At 43.1% G+C, this 18,631-nt stretch overlaps 1 protein-coding gene across 4 annotated transcripts in view; it reads right to left on the reverse strand.

Annotated features, from left to right (window-relative positions):
* Window positions 1-6,405: 6,405 nt before the first annotated feature.
* Window positions 6,406-18,631, reverse strand: part of tln2b (talin 2b) — a 130,823-nt gene continuing 118,597 nt past the window's right edge. For all 4 annotated transcript variants that reach the window (XM_071416838.1, XM_071416835.1, XM_071416836.1 and 1 more), the window contains 13 exons: window positions 18,348-18,514; window positions 17,891-18,074; window positions 17,312-17,437; window positions 16,471-16,587; window positions 15,663-15,848; window positions 15,055-15,162; window positions 14,839-14,944; window positions 13,128-13,252; window positions 10,925-11,050; window positions 10,775-10,837; window positions 10,450-10,632; window positions 10,222-10,347; window positions 6,406-9,358 (listed from right to left, as the gene is read on the reverse strand). In XM_071416838.1, coding sequence (XP_071272939.1) covers window positions 9,230-9,358; window positions 10,222-10,347; window positions 10,450-10,632; window positions 10,775-10,837; window positions 10,925-11,050; window positions 13,128-13,252; window positions 14,839-14,944; window positions 15,055-15,162; window positions 15,663-15,848; window positions 16,471-16,587; window positions 17,312-17,437; window positions 17,891-18,074; window positions 18,348-18,514 — 1,746 coding nt within the window. In that variant the 3' untranslated portion in view covers window positions 6,406-9,229. The remainder of the gene's footprint in view (window positions 9,359-10,221; window positions 10,348-10,449; window positions 10,633-10,774; window positions 10,838-10,924; window positions 11,051-13,127; window positions 13,253-14,838; window positions 14,945-15,054; window positions 15,163-15,662; window positions 15,849-16,470; window positions 16,588-17,311; window positions 17,438-17,890; window positions 18,075-18,347; window positions 18,515-18,631) is intronic.

The raw sequence follows: 18,631 nt of genomic DNA on the forward strand, positions 1-18,631 counted from the left end.
TGTGCTCCAGGCTCTGGGCTGTGTTTAATGGAGCATCCTGACAAAAATAACCAATATCTAAACATTGGCTACATGGCATTTTACCTAAGAATGGTTTCAGCTCTTTTGTCTGTTCGGTTAGCTTTGGATTTTCTTTTTAGTTTCACATTCAACAATTGATTTCACTCCACATACTCAGAGCTTCAGTGCCTACACTTTGACAGTCTATATAACATCACTGTCTGTAGGGCCCCAGAGATGTTGAAAAAAAGCATAGCTTAATCCAAAAAAGATGCCTTTCCTGACATGCAAAACATTTTTCAAACTCTACGCTTCCTCTCTCCAGTATCTACAGCAGGAGTAGAATCAGATCCATTTGGCTCCGAGCAGTTACTGCTTCAGTATGAATATACTGTAAATTAGAAAAAAGCATGATGCTATCTGAACTCAGTCCAACTTCAGCCTTATGTTGGACTAGTTTTCATGAGGAAAAGTCTGCAAACCAGACAGGGCCCATTCACAGACAATGTGTTTCTTTTATCCCAAGAATTTACTGCATGCTGCTCTCATTTTATAGATCCCTTAATTCTGTTTGGTCTTGAAATATAACTCAATAGGCAATACCATCAGAGACCAATATAAATGTTTAATATTCAGCCATTTCAAAATATATAATTAGCAACATCCTGACAAATAAACTTTCTGAAGAATGCTGTGGGATTGCACTGCTCAACCCTTGGTACCATCTCCAGTCAATCATCAGCAATGACAGTAAGACATGTTACCAAGACATTCCTTAGCACAATAATTATGGATACATCTATCACCAGCCATTTACACTAATGTCAGCCATTTCTGAGTCAGTTCAGTTTAATTTACAGAATGAAACATGACTGAACTATCTCATGTAATCTGGTAAACAACACAAAAGCATTCAGACAATAGTCCAATCAAATTCAAATTTGCTTTTACAAGGTGTATGAAGTGCTACATACTTTACGCCCCTCTCTAATTACTTGCACATTGATGAATATCACCTGTGTGCATAAATGAAAGCGAAACATTGACATATTTTCATCCAGTTTAGCCATGGCTTGGCATGGCCCCTTCTCTGTGAACTCGAGCATGGAACAAAGCAGGGAGTAAATTGCTGCCAGGCTGTGGGGATTAGGCACGGCACAAGCTACAGTCCCTCTAATAAAAACACTCCACACTGTTAATGTAACACATTTGGAGGGTCACAGTTCCCTGGTGTGGGTGCTTGGGATTGCTGGATGTCTACGAGCCTCTAAGCACCTACAGGGGCCCTTCAGAGGTTCTCTAGATATTAATGACATACTCCCTTGTGTAAGAGATCAGACGTCAAAACTATTACCAGGTGCAGCTGGCCTCCATACACGAGTGAGCAGGATTGGCAGAGATGAGTGGGCAAGATCTCCACTTCTATATTATAACACCAACAAATGGCTTTTTCTCTAGGCTTCCACTCTTACCTTTGGATGGACCTAGTCAAGACTAGAGAAAAGTGAGCGAATGAGTGTGTGAGAGAGAGGAGGGGGTGGTGGTTCATAAATATTGGGGCTGTCAAGTGATATTTCGTTAATCGTAGGATTTGCTGTGATTAATCACAAATTCAGAATTTTCTAAATTTGAGCTGTAATGTAAGATTTTGTATACAAAAAGCATTACAAGAATATTGACATCTTGATTTTGTCCAAAGTAACAGTTTGCAAAATCAGGTAAATTGATAAAGAACTCTTTCTTTAGCCTCAATGTCAACTTGTTTTGACATCGCATTGTTATTTTTACAGTACATGTATAGATTATGTATTGTGGACGTTTTCAGTGTATTTTAAACACTTTCAGACAATGCAGTTAATCACAAAAAATGTGTTCACTAAAATTACAAAAAGTAACTCGAGTTAACTGATTAATCCGACAGCCCTAATAAATAGTGTCTTCAGAAAGTATTCACAACACCTTAACTTTTTCCACATTTTGTTGTTACAGCCTGAATTTAACATTTATTAAATTTAGATTTTTTTGTCACTGGCCTACACACAATAATGTCAACGTGGAATTACGTTTTAATTTTTTTGACAAATTGAAAAAATGAAAAGTTGAAATGTCTTGAGTGAATAAGTATTCAACCCCTTTGTTAAGGCAAGGCTAAACAAGTTCAGGAGTAAAAATGTGCTTAGCAAGTCACATAATAAGTTGCACGGACTCACTCTGTGTGCAATAATAGTGTTTAAGATAATTTTTGAATGGCTACTTTATCTCTACCTTATTATCTCTATGGTCCCTCAGTCGAGCACTGAATTTCAAACACAGATTCAATCACAAAGACCAGGGAGGTTTTCCAATACTTCCCAAAGAAGGGCACCTATTGGCAGATGGGTAAAAAAAAAAGAAGCAGTCAATGAATATCCCTTTGAGCATGGTGAAGTTATTAATTACCAGGGGTGTAAAGTACTTAAGTAAAGTACTACTTAAGTCATTTTTTTGGGGTATCTGTACTTTATTTTACTATTTATATTTTTGAATACTTTTAATGCACTACATTCCTTAAGAGAATATTATACTTTTTACTCTATACATTTTCCTTGACACCCAAAAGTACTTGTTACCGTTTTAATGCTTAGCAGGACAGGAAAATGGTCCAATTCACACACTTATCAAGAGAACCTCCCTGGTCATCCCTACTGCCTCTGATCTGGCGGTCTCACTGAACAGAGAACATCCCTGGTCATCCCTACTGCCTCTGATCTGGCGGTCTCACTGAACAGAGAACATCCCTGGTCATCCCTACTGCCTCTGATCTGGCGGTCTCACTGAACAGAGAACATCCCTGGTCATCCCTACTGCCTCTGATCTGGCGGACTCACTGAACAGAGAACATCCCTGGTCATCCCTACTGCCTCTCATCTGGCGGACTCACTGAACAGAGAACATCCCTGGTCATCCCTACTGCCTCTGATCTGGCGGACTCACTGAACAGAGAACATCCCTGGTCATCCCTACTGCCTCTGATCTGGCGGACTCACTGAACAGAGAACCTCCCTGGTCATCCCTACTGCCTCTGATCTGGCGGACTCACTGAACAGAGAACATCCCTGGTCATCCCTACTGCCTCTGATCTGGCGGTCTCACTTAACACACATGCTTCGTTTGTAAATTATGTCTGAGTGTTGGAGCGTGCCCCTGGCTATCCGTAAATTCAATTTAAAAACACAAGAAAATGGTGCTGTCTGGTTTGCTTAATATTCGGAATTTGAAACGATTTATACTTTTACTTTTGATACTTAAGTATATTTTAAAACAAATACTTTTAGACTTTTACTTAAGTAGAAGTTTACTGGGTGATTTTTTTTATTTTACTTGAGTCATTTTCTATTAAGGTATTTTTACTTTTAATGAAGTATATTATAATTGGCTACTTTTTCCACCACTGTTAATTACACTTTGGGTGACATATCAATACACCGAGTGACTACAAAGATACAGGCTCCCTTCCTAACTCTGTTACCGGTCAGAAAAAAAGACACACAGGGATTTCATCATGTGGCCAACGGTGACTTTAAAACAGTTACAGAGTTTAATGTCTGTGATAGGAGAAAACTGAGGATGGATCAACAACATTACAGTTACTAACCTAATTGAGAGTGAAAAGAAGGAAACCTGTACAGAATAAAAATATTCCAGAACATGCATCTTATTTGCAACAAGGCACTAAAGTAATAATGCAAAAAATGTGGCAAAGCAATTAACTTTTTGTCCTGAATACAAAGTGTCATCCAATACAAATCCAATACAACACATTACTGAGTACCACTCTCCATATTTACAAGCATAGTGATGGCTGCATTATGTTATGGGTATGCTTGTAATCATTAAGGACTGGGGGGTTTTTCAAGATAAAAAAAAAAGAGAATGGCGCTAAGCACAGGCAAAATCGTAAAGGAAAACTTGGTTGTCTGCTTTCCACCAGAAACTGGGAGATGAATTCACCTTTCAGCAGGACAATAACTGGAAACAAGCCAAATTTACACTGGAGTTGCTTACCAAGAAGACAGTGAATGTTACGGAGTGGCCGAGTTACAGTTTTCACTTAAATCTACTTAAATGGTTGTCTAGCAATGATCAACAACCAATTTAATGGAGCTTGAAGAATTCTTTAAAGAACAATGGGCAAATGTTGCAAAATCCAGGTGTGGAAAGCTCTTAGAGACTTACCCAGAAGGACAGCTGGAATCGCTGACAAAGGTGATTCTAAATCCAATCAAATCAAATTTATTTATATAGCCCTTCGTACATCAGCTGATATCTCAAAGTGTTGTACAGAAACCCAGCCTAAAACCCCAAACAGCAAGCAATGCAGGTGTAGAAGCACGGTGGCTAGGAAAAACTCCCTAGAAAGGCCAAAACCTAGGAAGAAACCTAGAGAGGAACCAGGCTATGAGGGGTGGCCAGTCCTTTTCTGGCTGTGCCAGGTGGAGATTATAACAGAACATGGCCAAGATGTTCAAATGTTCATAAATGACCAGCATGGTCAAATAATAATAATCACAGTAGTTGTCGAGGGTGCAGCACCTCAGGAGTAAATGTCAGTTGGCTTTTCATAGCCGATCATTAAGAGTATCTCTACCGCTCATGCAGTCTCTAGTGAGTTGAAAACAGCAGGTCTGGGACAGGTAGCACGTCCGGTGAACAGGTCAGGGTTCCATAGCCGCAGGTAGAACAGTTGAAACTGGAGCAGCAGCACGGCCAGGTGGACTGGGGACAGTAAGGAGTCATCATGCCAGGTAGTCCTGAGGCATGGTCCTAGGGCTCAGGTCCTCTGAAAGAGAGAAAGAGAGAATTAGAGAGAGCATACTTAAATTCACACACCACTAGAGGGATATCTTCAACCACCAACTTGCCATCCTGAGACAAGGCCGAGTATAGCCCACAAAGATCTCCGCCACGGCACAACCCAAGGGGGGGGGCGTCAACCCAGACACGAAGATCACGTCATTGACTCAACCCACTCAAGTGACGCACCCCTCCTAGGGACGGCATGAAAGAGCACCAGTAAGCCAGTGACTCAGCCCCTGTAATAGGGTTAGAGGCCGAGAATCTCAGTGGAGAGAGGGGAACCGGCCAGGCAGAGACAGCAAGGGCGGTTCGTTGCTCCAGAGCCTTTCCATTCACCTTCACACTCCTGGGCCAGACTACACTCTACACTCTACACTCTACAAATGAGTGACTCAGGGTGTGAATACTTATTTAAATGAGATATTTCTGTATTTTATTTTCAATAAATTAGCAAATATTGTGTGTAGATGGGTGAAAAGAAAAAAATATTTAATCCATTTTGAATTCAGGCTGTAACAACAAAATGTGGAGTAATTCAAGGGATATGAATACTTTCTGAAGGCACTGTATATAAACAACAACAAAAAATCACTATTAGTGTTATCATGTTGGAGCCATGAAGTTATTCATGCTGGTGTGCCAAACAGACATTTTGCAGAACTTGATTGCAGGTCTAATAAAGTGGTTTCCTAATCAGACTGCAATCATGAAGTTCATGGCAATAAGAGGACAGACCCACTGGAGATCGTGGGTTCTACACAGCATTATTCAGCCCATTGAGAGTTGTTATAGTCCTATTCCTGAGCCAAAGCTCCCCAAACAAACATCATCCTCTGGTCTAAGTTGTGGTGGAATGGCAATCCCTTCCCTGCTGGACACATGGCTTGAGTTTCCCCTCTCCACTGTGTGGCCTCGCATGAGACCAAAACAGTCAAACAGCCAAATATGGTGTTCATTAGGCTGACTATGTGTATCGCACTGCTGGGCACCTCTGCTCTGACCGTCTTTCATACAGCCTGTCCTGGGGAGCCCAGGGCAGGGCACTGAGAGGAGGACTGGCATGTGAGCTCCAGACTTACTGGAAGATTTGTCACCTGAGGAGAATGTGCTCACTGCCAACGTAAGGTCTACTAGACGTAGAACAGCTGATCAGAATTGCATGGCATCACTTTTAACATCAGAGGACTTATACAGACAACATTATAGAAATGGGTAATCCATTTGAATCTGATCAAGTGAAGTGAAAGTACAAACATCTAAAATGCCAGTCAGTCTCATGGTTCAGGGTCTGTTCTGTGAACCAGGGGAATACAGCACATACTGTATGACCATATTTGGTCTGCCTGAATTTGCACTCCATCCACTACAGAATAGGTTTCAAAACACCCAGTGACTCCAAGCTCTACATTGAAAAGACTAACAGTGACATCTACTGGAAAGAATGTTGGTGAGCTGATACAACCTTTGCTTTGTTTCGCCATTCAATTTCCTTTAAGTTCATTCAGGATTCCTGTTCAAGAATGAATGATACATACAGTAAATTAAACAATGACCACTAACAAACTGGGCTATGTTTGTTTCAAATTCTTTATTTTCAGTGAATACAAAAAATACTTTTGTGACAAGATAAATATTAGACATACAGCATCAGTTAAACTGTTGAAATGAATTCAATCTGTTAAAGAAAGCACAACACCTACATTTGCATAACAGCTAGTCGTTTTTCCTATTCCAGTTAATGCTTATAGACAAATTGCTTAGACAATATTCAGGATAGTCGTTACATTTATCGATAAAAACTTAATTTATAGTGGTTTAACAATGAAACAAGGACGTTATTTAGTCCTATTTATAAGGATTCAAGGCAGAGCAAATTCTCATCTTTAAGAGTTCAATAACAACTTGCCACATGCTCATGGAATGCTGTGCAGTGTGTATTAATTTCTGTATATAGTCTAAAACCTAAACGTATCCTTGGATGCACTTTATATACCAGCATGGTTTACGGCAGGCAGATGGGCTACCAGCCAAGGCAATACATTGTGTTATGGCATAGGACTAGGTGATAGTTAATGGCCCAGAGAGAGTTTGGGTTAGACAGGATACATGTTCTTATCCAGAAGGACAAGCCTTTAGATGTTGTTACAGCGGGATTTCAATTAAGGCACTAGTACACAATGCAGACCACAGACTGACAACGAGGGACTGAGCTGTTGGAGTGGACAAAATACTAATGACCTTATACTACACCAATAGTGGAATAACATAAATTAACTATTTTCCTACTCAGGGCTAGGACCAGGACGATACCAGCATCGCACAATTTCTTTCCATTACAAAAATGAAAAACACGAAGCAGACCAAACTCTTTGGTCCTTTAAAAGCCTGCTATAGCTTGGAAAATATATACATGTGACTCTGGATGACAACATAATGATGTTTCATTCCAACATTATGTCTGTTTTCCTAAAGAAGTTAAATCCGCTTTGTGTTTTGTTTCCTTTACACGATACTAACGAGTATTGCAATACTGGTATCGTCCCGGCCCTAGTCAGGACTGTACTGTATGTGGTTTCACTAATACATTTGACAGGAGCGTTAGTAGTAATCCTGAATGGTTGGACATGGAAGGCATTGCTTTCTCTCCTCAGTGCATAAGGTTATACCAGCCATCACAGTGCCATTCTACACCACATCCTACAGTTTCCTACATGTTTAAGAGGGAAAAAGCCATACACAACTGCATACACAGCTGCATACCCAATTCCAATCAGTGCTGCCCTCTCGTCAGTCTGACACAGTATAATGGGGGTAATGTGTTGCTATGGTTAGAGGAACAATAAGAACATGAACACGAGAACAAGCTCATCTCCTAAACTCTATGGAATCTGTACTAAGTATAAACCATACCCCACCAGCTGAACATGCAACGGACAGAGACAGCATAGCTTTGCTGTTGCGTGCGTATGGTGGAACTCCCAACCATACTCTGGCTACTGTCAATTAGACTGGAATTAAAACACAAAGGCAAGAAAGAGAGAACAAATATGAGAAAGAATGTAAACAGAGCCTCCTCCTGCAGGCAGCAGGAAAACCAAAAAGAGTGTGAAAGGGCTTGGGGGAGAGAATACCAGTCTGGCAAAAAGATTGCACATAGACTTCGAGATTTAACCCATTAACAACCCTCTGCCGTGACCGCTCCCTGCTCCTGAAATATGAGTGACAGCCGAATGTCCAAACATGGGAGCCGAGGCAGGGATCTCCCTATTGACACACCAGGGATAATTATTACTTAGAGAAGTATTACTTTAAAAGGTATTACGATGCTGTAAGAGATGAACTTGTGTCTGCTGTTGGCTTTACTATCCACTCAAACCCACTCACTGACACTACGAATTTGGTGTGAAGCTGAAGTTCTATTACATTAAATATAGTACATAAAATCCAAACGTTTAATTATTCAACAGCAATTCCAAAGATCACATTCATATACTAACATATTACAAATGTCCAATCCTAAACTAAACTATTGGTTAGTGGCTTTATTGATATGTACAGATCTTAATTTGACCCTGCTTCTCACAGCAGGAAAATAATCCTGTAGCAGCAGGACATTTTAATTATTATGTGGATTATAATTAAAAGGCATTTTTGTAGGGGTTGATACATTATTCATTAGGGCAAATCAAGTCTGACATTTTAAGTGGAAATTACAACATTTAGAAGCCTTTTTAAACCTTGAATGCACTACAATTTGCATTTCTTACTGTGTAGGAAAATGCTCTGCAACAGAGTGATCAAATTAAGATACCAGACCTGTCAAGTTATAATGGTGCATGCAGGCTAATGATTCAAATGATGCATCAGAGTACTGCAATACCTACAGTAGATCAACACTAAGATGTTGTGTGAGGAACTGAAGCTATGGATCCCTGTGTCAGCTGTGCCAGTTGGAGAGGGAGCTACCCCTTTTTATTAGCTTTTACAGGTTTTAAACTACATTCAACTGATTTAGAGATGTATCCATGAAAAGTATTAATAGTATTTACCATTATTGGATCCAGTAATGTTCATTTAACTGTGATGTCCTTATTGATGTATCCTACCATAAAATCAATAAGGGCATCTGTCTCAATTTTAGATTGCAGGTCCTAACCCTGCTAATACAGCACAGCTGTAGCCAGCTGGTCCTTATGTCATAATGTCAATATCATCCTCTGTGAAACGCACACACACACACACACACACTAGTTCCACTCATGAAACAGTCCTGGCCCAAATACGTTATACACTCTACCCGTTTGAGAGAGAAACAGCGAATCGCTGGAGTAAGCTACATCTCTGTGTAACAACAGGTTCCAATCAGATGTCCATCTACTTTACTCTTGACCAATCAGCTCTGATCCTCCCTCAGCTCAGAGGGCAGGAACTTGTACTGCTGCTGTCTGATCTGAGCTAGCTTCTTCCTGGCATCCTCCAGCTCTCTCTCCTTTCTCAGCATCTCCTCCTGGGCTGCAATGATCTGAGGGGAGAAGGACATGGTCAAGTATATGCTTCAGGCTGCTCACCTCCAATCTGTCCTGTAACACTCCGTCCTTACAGGTTATAATATCGTCAAAACATTTCCTCCAGTCCCTTTAGTGTACATGGACTTGATAAGAGTTTTACAAATACAAAGGAAATAATATTTTCTTCAAAACATTTGGAATACAGCTCATACTAATTTCCCAGATTTCTCAGTAGGTTTCTTTATAGCGGGTTATGGAAAACCTATAATTAACATAACTCTTCTGTGGTAACTAGTGAAACGTCTTAAATGTAAGTATGGAGTAAGTATCTATTTATTTTCTTAAGCAAATAGCTCTTGTGGATTTGGGAGATGGCAGTGGGTGGGTTATGACTGGCCCACTTGAGAGAGACCCGCTTTGGGAGAGTGTCTCTGGAGGGGTGCTGGCTAGGAGCCAGTGTTATGCACACATACACACACACGTCAGTGTTACACACACACACAAACACACACACACTTCAGTGTTACACACACGTCAGTGTTACACACAAACACACCACAGGCTATGGGGTAGACGTCCACTCTTCAATTACTCTACATTTGGCCATGGATGAAAAGGGAGTGGATAAGTAGTCTGCTGGGGCAAAGGAACTCTTCGTGACTTGATCTTGAGGGAGCTGCGGATGCCTGCTCAACCACAGATTTTAAATGCAGCCCATGTGTGATTCAGTCATACTGTAGTGGCCTACCTCAATTTCAGAACCGTTAGAGAGGAAAATGTTTGGATGTGAAAGCAACGTTAAAGCTGGGAACAGTTGAGGAGGTAGAGGTGGAAAATGCACAAAGTAACATTTTGAATCTAAACTCTGAAATCTCACCTGAGCAATGCCACCCACGAACTTGGTCTTGACCACCACACTGTGGTCATCAGCTTTATCAAAGGCAGCTTTCTGAGCCGCCTTCACCAGGTTGTCTGATGCCCGCTTGACCGCGTTCCCAGCAGCCTTATGGAGACAAAACCCTTGGTTAATGCCATCATAGTGTGTAGAGGTGAAGTCAGAGAGACAGCAGTGGAAACCAGTGGGTTGTGTTTAGTAGGGTTATACCTGCAGTCTCCTCATGGCCTCGGAGTCCGGTTGAGCTTTGACCTTACAGGCCACTAGGAGCTGAGCTGTCGAGGCTGCCACCTGCTTGGCTGAAGAGATGAGCTTCTCCTCACTGGCGTGGCCCTGCACAGAGGCATTGGCCGCCTCACACAGGTTACTGGTAGCTGCCGCCACCATCCGAGCCTACAGGGAACAGCAACCATACATCAGGGTACTGCCTCAGACAGACAACTCAGTAGATATGAGGCTGATTCCCCATGCACAGTTTCACAGTAAAGTTCTGTCATAATACTACATAAAAAAAGAAACAATGATGGGAACTCACAGCAGATACGAGACCCTGAGACCACTGGCCATCATCCACAGCATTGGCAAGAATGGATCCTACCTGGAGAGTAGAGTGAGAGAAATACAGTACTGTTTTTTGCTGAGGTTACATTCAGACACTGATTATTCTAAAACAGTTGTAGCTGACCTTGCCCTGTGCCACCAACTCTCTCTGGGCTGCAGAAGCAGACTTCACCAGGGCACTGGTGGCTGCAGCGATGGATTTAGCTGCCTCCAGGATCTGCTCCTCAAAGTCCAGCGTCTCATCTGCTTGCTGAAAGCAAAACCCATAGAGAATGATAGTGGCCTCTAGTGGCCAAAAGGATGTGTTAGTATGGGCAGCGCCCTTGAGGGCTTCCACCATTTTAATGTAGTCAACTCGGTGGGACTTCCAACTTCATTGGTTGATCCCTCCTGGTGACCCTGATCACAATACCAGATTAAATCAGTGAACTAGGTCTGGGCCAGACCAGGTCATCAGGAGGGATCAGCTAATAGTAAAGAAGAAAATTTACTATTTCAGAATGGAAATGCCCATGCTGTCACAGACACTATAATGCCACAGATACAAATATGAGTTCTCTATCTATCTCTATGGCAAAACCACACATTTAACAATGGAAATGCACTTAGGGCGACATCTTGTGGCAATAAGACAAACTCCATTGGTTGTTTTATGGTGCTATGTTGAGTAACTGGCCAATCACATCCACCAACACATTTCATAATGGGGAATCCTTCCAACAGATCTTCAAATACTGTTTGCTGTTGGAAAATCCAAACCAAACATTTCGCAAGATTCATACAGTAGAGAAACACCCATTCTAAAAGGATAATGAATTACAAATAATGTCATTCCTGTCTCAGTAGACTACACCAGTCAGTGACCATAGATCATGCCAGCAGAACCAACACACAAGGGACACGTGGCTGGAGACAGGGCGGGACACTGTAGGAATATGTTTGATATATAGTTGGACTGAATAACAACCTAATATATCAAACATATCAGACAGAGGCCTGCAGAGAAGGCTTCCAGGTCTACAACTCAAGAGAATGGAGGGAGAGTGAAGCATGCTGGGGAGGGGAGAAGGGGCACAGAGAGGGAAGGATGAAAGGAGGGAGCAGAAGGTGAACAGCAGGGGTTGTAGATAATCAGTAAGACAGTACCTCATCATGGTTTAGATGTTTTATACGGTGTCCCTTTCACACGGTGTACTGTGGGCTTGATATTTTGAGGTCTAAGTAAATCTACACCTTGCATGATATAGTAGTACACATAGTATACTGTAGCTGGTAAGAATGATTGTTTCATTGTTTCAATAATTTTTCATTGGAAAAAAAGATCTCAAAATCTTTGCCCCGCCTCTCTGCTTTGTGGAAGCAGAAAGTATGCACCATTTTTAACAGATCACTAGAGGGCAGACAGATACTGCCATCCTAAAGAAGCCAACCACCCTACATCTCCATCTTATAAACACTGGGCCCTGCTGAAACCTGAACCGGAAGGCCATCAGGAAGTTTCTAATGAAAACAGGAGGTTCTCCAGCCATGTTTAGTTGTGCACCAGAGAGCTGGAGAGAGGGACCAGATCTGATCAACCAAAGAAACAAAACAAGTAGACCGAAGAGCACTACAGGGAGAGAAGGAAGAGTATTGGGAGGATCTGAGGTCCAATCTACAGCTGTACCTGTACACTGGCGTGCGCTCAGAGAAGTTACGTTGGTTTGTTCAATATCACTCCATGAAGTGGATGAATACCGTGGACTGAGAAAGGCCCCTCTCATTTTAGTGTAAAAATAAAAGAATGCTGCAATAAAACAAATGAAATGGGTTCAACAAGGAGGATGACCTTTCCTCCAATAGGCTTCAGACAGATCATCACAAATGTGAACTCATTCCAACATAAGCTTCAGGTCTCAGTAATGTAATTGTCTCCTGGCAACACGGCTCTACAGATTCTCTCTAAAAACACCAGATTGCTCCCCAAACAAAACCTTCTAACAGACGTAAATATATCAACATTTTGCGAGCTCACAGACCACACAAGTAGGCTGTCTTGAGTCAGTATCGTTTTAGAGGTAGGCTACAGTTCACACAATACTCCTATTCCCTGCCAACATATCACAACCTCTAAAAGCAGCTCTGAGACTAACAGATTACTGTACTTCAAAGTCAATGTGAACAAAATGACTTAAATGTAAATGTAAAACTTCTGTTATCTTTGGCTCGGATAGCGTTCCTGATGAGTAGATAGGTTAGTAGACAGGTGTGTTCTGTGGTGGAGGTCTGTTCTGGGAGGTGTGGAGGGAGGGGTTGGAGGTGGTTGAGAAGGGGACTGGCAGGCCTACCTTGGGCTTGGCTCTGGGTTTCAACTGCTCCAGTTTCTTGGCTGCTGCTTCGATGGAGGCTGCCGCTCCCAGCAGCTCAGTCTCAGCGATGACAGTGGGGTCCTCAGGGTCCACCCATTCTGACCCTAAACCACACCACCGAGAGGTAATAATCCCAACACATTATACTAATCCTACAACTCTTAACACAGACACAAATATAAAATAAAGCATACACCACCAAGGCAGTTCACCAGTTCAGACAATGCCACTTCACTTATGCCCTTTCTATAAAAATGCCACCAACCAGCCAATTTAGAACACACAAACACAACTCCACACATGCAATGATAACAAGAATTATACCTCTGAACATACAATGCCAAGCAGATCTACCATGCAAGTTTTCCACTCTGCCGAGTTCTGTCGATAGACTGGGCAACAGTGACCCCTGACCCCCTGTCTTAGTCTCCAGTATCTATGCTGTAATAGTCTAGGTATGTGCCGGGGGGCTAGGGTCTGTCTGCCCCTCCCGAACATACTGTCTTGACCTCTGAATGCTCGGCTATGAAAAGCCAACTGACATTTACTCCTGAGGTACTGACCTGTTGCACCCTCTATAAGCACTGTGATTATTATTTGACCCTGCTGGTCATCTATAAATGTTTGAACATCTTGAAGAATGATACGACCTTAAAGGCCATGTACTCTTATAATCTCCACCCGGCACAGCCAGAAGAAGACTGGCCACCTCTCAGAGCCTTGTTCCTCACTAGGATTCATCCTACTGTAGGTTCATGCCTTTCTAGGGAGTTTTTCCAAGACACCGTGCTTCTACATCTGCATTGCGTGCTCTTTGGGGTTTTAAGTTGGGTTTCTGTATAAGCACTTTGTGACAACTGCTGATGTAAAAAGCGCTTTATAAATACATTTGATTGATCAATTGATAGTGATTATAATGCCTCAATGTTAAATAAGGTTAAATAAGAGTTTGAAGAAGTGTACTTTCGATGGATCATTATCACTCTTTATAGGTTTTAAAGTGGCCATAAAACGGGACTGTTTGGAACAGCTTGGAAAAGCAGATGGAATGATGTTTTTCCAGATTATGTTGAACCTTGGGGAAATCTATTCAGTACCCCTCCCTCCAATCCCCCTCCCCTCTAGCTCCCCTATATGCCTGAGTGAACGGTGATCGGCAGGAACCAAACACCCCCATCTCTCCCTTACCTCCATCTGAGGCATGAAAGAGAGAGGGAAAACAAGAGGCATTAGACATGTGAAATGGATAGCCCCAGTGGGTCGTTGGCTGTACGCTGGGATCCAATTCTCACCCAAACACAATATATTAGTCCTGTCAGAGATATGGACGGCAGGCAGCAGGGCTTCTGGAGGACACATTCCTGGTATACATACATGTGATAGCCAATCTAATTGTTGACAATTTACATTGCAATGACTCAGGATGTTAGGCCCACTTTACAGCAAATTTTCTATATTATCTGTCTACATAACCTGTGGATAAATGGGGTGGTTTTGGTATTTTCATTATTGTGAATATTCTACTCACACAAAGCCATTATACGCCCTGGGAAGAAAACATCCCTAAACTAATTTACATTGTGTGCTACTGTTTGAATAAATTGTCAGAATGATATACTGGGTCTCTGCAATATGCTGTAGTCTGGTCTAACTATGCTTCTCTAGGTGAATGTGTGTGTGGCAGCCTCACCCTTCATGGCCTCAGCCGTCTGGATGAGCTCTGTCACACACCCCGCCACGCACTTGGAGTGTACCGCCAGCTGCTGCCTCTGGTCCGCTGTGGGCTTCTGGAGCACCTGGACAGACAGACAGACACGCACACAACAATCATGGAGCCACATGTTATCAGGCCAAGCTAACAGAAGGTAGGTGTTGTCTGTGTGATGTACTGTATTCTTCATCTCACCAGCAATACTTGCTCCAGCAGGTTGATGTATCCAGTGGTGCACTCTGACCCGTAGCGCAGGGCCTTATTCCTCACCTCCTCACTCACCTTTGGATGACAGGCCGCTTGCTAGAGGGGAGCAAGACAACACAACAACATAAAAACATACAATGGAGTGGATGTTTATATATTATTTGCAGAAAATAAGGTTCTCTGCCTAATGATATTGACTATCAAGTCAAAGTAATATAAAAGGTGTCTAAAAGGTATGCTGAAGACCACTAGGCTCTCCTGTATAGAACTACAGCCTTAATATCGCTACTGCATTGCTACAGCAGTGATAGGTGGGGCAGCAAAAGTCATTTCGTTAAGATCGCCATAAGCCTTTTCCTCCTTTTTTCCCCGGTCAGTTCACTGCTGTAAGCCCACTTTTGTGATGCGCCTGAAGGTCTTCATGACTAACATTCCAGACTGAGTGACATTGAACAGTGTGAGTTACACCAGCCATTTAAACCAGCCCCTGCTGCCCTGCTTTCATGTTTTCCCTGGCAAAGCGGCAGTATGGGAGTGATGTGGTGTCAGTGAGAGGATGTGAGGCCGGAGTTGGCAAAGCTGGGGTGGATTATCACCTTGCAGGTGGTCAGCATATCAGATATGGCTTTGCGGCTCAGGTTGGCCGTGGCGATGACGTGCTCCTGCTGGGCAGAGTTTCCTGCTGCCACAGCCTTGGCCGTTGCCGTGGTGATGCCCTTTGTCATGCGGATGAACTCTTCCGGTGTGGTCAACTTTTCGGGGACGTCCTTGGACTGGAACACCTGTGCACACACAGCATGAGTCACTGTGACTACAGCCACTTTGGTTGACCTACTTTCATTCACAGGTTGGTGCATCATTACTACAGACAGGAGTTTTTCTGACCATATGACCTGACCAGAAAATGCTCCTGGCCTTTATCATTGTTAGTCTTGAACTGTCAACAGTCAGCCCGGGCTCACGACCACTGTTAAAGAAAACAAGTGAGGTGGACAAATGTCCTAGTGTTATTGATGCCACTGTAATTATGAGCTAAGTGGGCTGTGTTTGATTTGGATTTCGTCGCTGCAGCCTAGGTAACGCCTGTTGTGGTCCTGAGGGTACACTGATAAGGATTAGCAGTAAATCACTAGAAAAACAAGCTGATTAACATTTCTGGCTCTCTTTTCCCCTGTGTCCGCAACACAATCCCTGATAAGAGCAATGAGAAGACTGCAGGGCTTTGTGGAGGAGGGGCAAAGGTGGACTAGATATCAGAGAGTTTAAGGTTGAGTAAAAACACTTAGGTACAGCATTCAGTACACCGGCACACCACCCTGTCTTTAACCAGCCTGGCAGCCTGTGTCTCCTCTATGATATACCACTAGTACAGAGTGGCAAGGGGAGACTTTCAGGGCATCTTACTGTCAACTCCTGTTTGATGCACTCAATGGTGGCCTCCAGTGCCCTCGTCCCGCGAGTAGCCTCATCCTCCACAGCCTTCACAGTCTTCAGCAGGGATGTCACGTTGGTAACCATCACCTGTCAGATATAAAGAGAGAGATGTGAGGATGACACTTACTGAACACAGAGAGTCAGGCCAGCAGGTAGAGTTGTCTCCCCCTAGCACCAGGGACCAGAATGGGGTCTCAGTAGACAGCCCGCCAACAGTAAAGAAGGACAATAATATACACATTTCAGACCAGGAGGAAAAAACCTTGAAGCAAGGTTTGGCTGGGCTTCAGTTAAAGCCCTAGTCAGTGGCTCTCTCTCCACAGAGTTTGGGACATAAGGAGCCTCTAGTCCTAGTCACAGTGGTGATCACAGATTGCTCAGAGTACACACCCCCTGTGACAAGCATGAGTCACACACATACCCTGATACCCATCTCGGTGATACTGGCGCACACACACACACACACACACACACACACACACACACACACACACACACACACACACACACACACACACACACACACACACACACACACACACACACACACACACACACACACACACACACACACACACACAGTGATAAGGGAACTGTCATATCCTTCTGGAAATAGCACCATTTGTGTTTCTTGTAGAACATACTGCCATGACACAGAGACAGCATCTTGTATAGATATGATCTGCATCTCCTTATACTGAAGCTTCATTTCTGTAAAACAAGGGTGGCTGAATAGACAAATAGACACTCCAAAGTGTGTAACATTCCGTGTGATATTCTCTATGTTAGAGCAGTGTATGTCTTACAGTACCTTGGCAGCACTCTTCAGCTGATACATGGACGGGTCGTCAGCTGGCTTGCCTGAAGCACACTTGGTGGCGCTGATGAGCTCAGCTAGAGCCTTGGCCACGTCTCTCACCGCATTAATGAGGACCACCTTAGGGGAGGGAGGGGAGAGAGAGACCATATTAATACAACACAATGGACAGAGTATGGGTTTATCAGGCCTACCTGAGGTAAAGCATTTAACAGAGCCTGGCCTTATCACTTCTACCTGGAGTTATGCTACTTCTGATAGAATGGAGGGGAGAGATACACAGGGAAGAAATTTGTGTGTCAAAAGGCCTGATTACAGAATGGCTAGACAGAATGACAGACTAACAGAACAGTACAAGTCTATCAGGATGACCTTTATAGAATACATGGGCACACATGTTAAATCGCTATTGGACTACTTAGAGGTATGTAATATAAATATGTAGACATATAGAAATACGACAGATTTATCAGATTTAATACGACAGATTTATGAATTTAGAATGAAAGATTGTTGTAGCGTTACATTTATGTGTTGTCATTTCAATCCAACAGGGTGTGGTCAGTGTATTACCTGAGTCTCTGGGTCGTCAGAGCCCATGCTGGTGGCTCCAAGTTTGACCACGTCAGTGAGCATGGAGATGGTCTTGACTGAGGACTGGGCAGCCTGGGCCAGTCTGTCCTGACTGGACGCTGCCCCAGACACCAACAGCTTAGTGTCCTCCACCAGAGCCTTGGCTGTCTTCAGAATGCTCTCCCTGAGGGACACCACACAACAGCTTGTCAAACACCTATTGGTATAAATAAAGATTTATTGAATTGAACATTCTATAGTCATACACATGCAGTTCATGGGAAGAGACAGTCCCTTTCCTTAAAAGAAAGACATCTTGTATGAGGTCAAAGTCCATCCATTCCTTCATTCACCTCTACTTGACTTGTGGTTTCTGTGGACATAATGAGTTTGGCCCAAGGTAATCTCCTCAACAGAATAGTGTTCACCTCATTACTGTGACCTGCTCTAGTCTCACCTGTGGTCAGCGAAGGTCTCTTCATTCTCGGGGTTGAGTGTTCCGGCCGAGGCGAACATGATGGTGGTGTCGAGGTCCGCGATGATGCCAGAGACAGCACTAGCTGCTGTGATGCAGGCCTGAGTACCTTTGTTACCTGCCTGCAGAGCAGACAGCACCATGGCAACCTGCATGACAGACAAACAGACATACATGGGAAGCAACATACACACGATTACTTTTTAGTCATTTAGAAAGACAATCTTTCCTCAAAGTAGCGGCAGTAGAGTCAGAACTAGAAAGGG

Source organism: Salvelinus alpinus, chromosome 9 (assembly GCF_045679555.1).
Source record: "Salvelinus alpinus chromosome 9, SLU_Salpinus.1, whole genome shotgun sequence".
In the NCBI taxonomy this organism is placed as follows: domain Eukaryota; kingdom Metazoa; phylum Chordata; class Actinopteri; order Salmoniformes; family Salmonidae; genus Salvelinus; species Salvelinus alpinus.